This window comes from Buceros rhinoceros, unplaced genomic scaffold (genome assembly GCF_000710305.1).
Source record: "Buceros rhinoceros silvestris isolate BGI_N320 unplaced genomic scaffold, ASM71030v1 scaffold16030, whole genome shotgun sequence".
Classification (NCBI taxonomy): Eukaryota; Metazoa; Chordata; class Aves; order Bucerotiformes; family Bucerotidae; genus Buceros; species Buceros rhinoceros.
The window spans coordinates 1273-2270 of NW_010388024.1; the positions used below are offsets into that span (position 1 = coordinate 1273).

At 43.3% G+C, this 998-nt stretch overlaps 1 protein-coding gene across 2 annotated transcripts in view; it reads left to right on the plus strand.

Annotated features, from left to right (window-relative positions):
• The first annotated feature begins 887 nt into the window (after window positions 1-887).
• Window positions 888-998, plus strand: part of KCNA4 (potassium voltage-gated channel, shaker-related subfamily, member 4) — a 3278-nt gene continuing 3167 nt past the window's right edge. For both annotated transcript variants that reach the window (XM_010144502.1, XM_010144510.1), the window contains exon 1: window positions 888-998. In XM_010144502.1, the coding sequence (XP_010142804.1) occupies window positions 888-998 (111 nt within the window).

The window sequence follows — 998 nt, forward strand, 5'->3', positions numbered from 1 at the left end:
AATAGATGACACAGTTTCATTTGATCAGTGTGACCTTTTAGGAAAACAATCCAATCTTTTCCCTTTTTGTTCTGTTTATTTTTGTGTGTTTGTGCATGTGCCTCAGGTTAAGTGCTTCTTCTGCATGACCATAACCAAAGGGTGACCCATCCACTCCTTTGTCCTATGGGGACCTCAGAGCCAGTTTCTCAGTCATCTCCTCCTCTTCCTCCTCCTCCTCCTCTTACCACTGCTGCTGACGCCCTGGGTGCTGCTCCCAGGTTTGAGACACTGTTGACAGGCTGAAGAAAGGATTTGCAAAGACCTCCTCACTGTGTAAATAAAGTGATGGCTGGAATTATCATCAGCTCCTCGAGTAATGATATTAAACAATAAGATTGCTAAGCCAAAGCATTACCAGGAACAAATTATGAGGAAAGAGACTATTTGCATTTGGTTGCAATGATGAACTAAAAACATCTGTGGAGAGCAGGTACCTTTTGATTTGCCTGGTTTTTTCCTCATGAATGCAGTCTGTGTAGCCTGCAAGGTGGTCACGATTCTGATCAGATCTATGATAGGCACAGGAGATAAATGAAAATAAAGGGGCTTGGTGTGGATGAAAGAGCAAGGCCTCAGCTGGTTCCTGGTTCAATCTGAGAGTTTTATCTTTTCTTATTAGCAACACAGCAGTTTGTGTCAAACGTTCTGGACAATAACAAAATGTAGATCTGTTGTTTTCCAAAACACAGATTCAGTGTTACAACTATGTTGCCCTGCTCTGTGTCCAGGGGACTGTCCTCCAAATGCAAATGGCTTTGAACTTTCTAGTGAAAGGTAAGATTACGCTGTAAATAAAACAAAATCTTTTCACATTAAGCGATAAAAAAAAAAAAAGCAGTTGCAAAATGGAGGTTGCAATGGTGAGTGCAGATAGCTCTGGGTGCAACAGCCACATGCCCTATGGATATGCGGCCCAAGCTCGGGCCCGAGAGAGGGAGCGGCTGGGAACGTGGAGA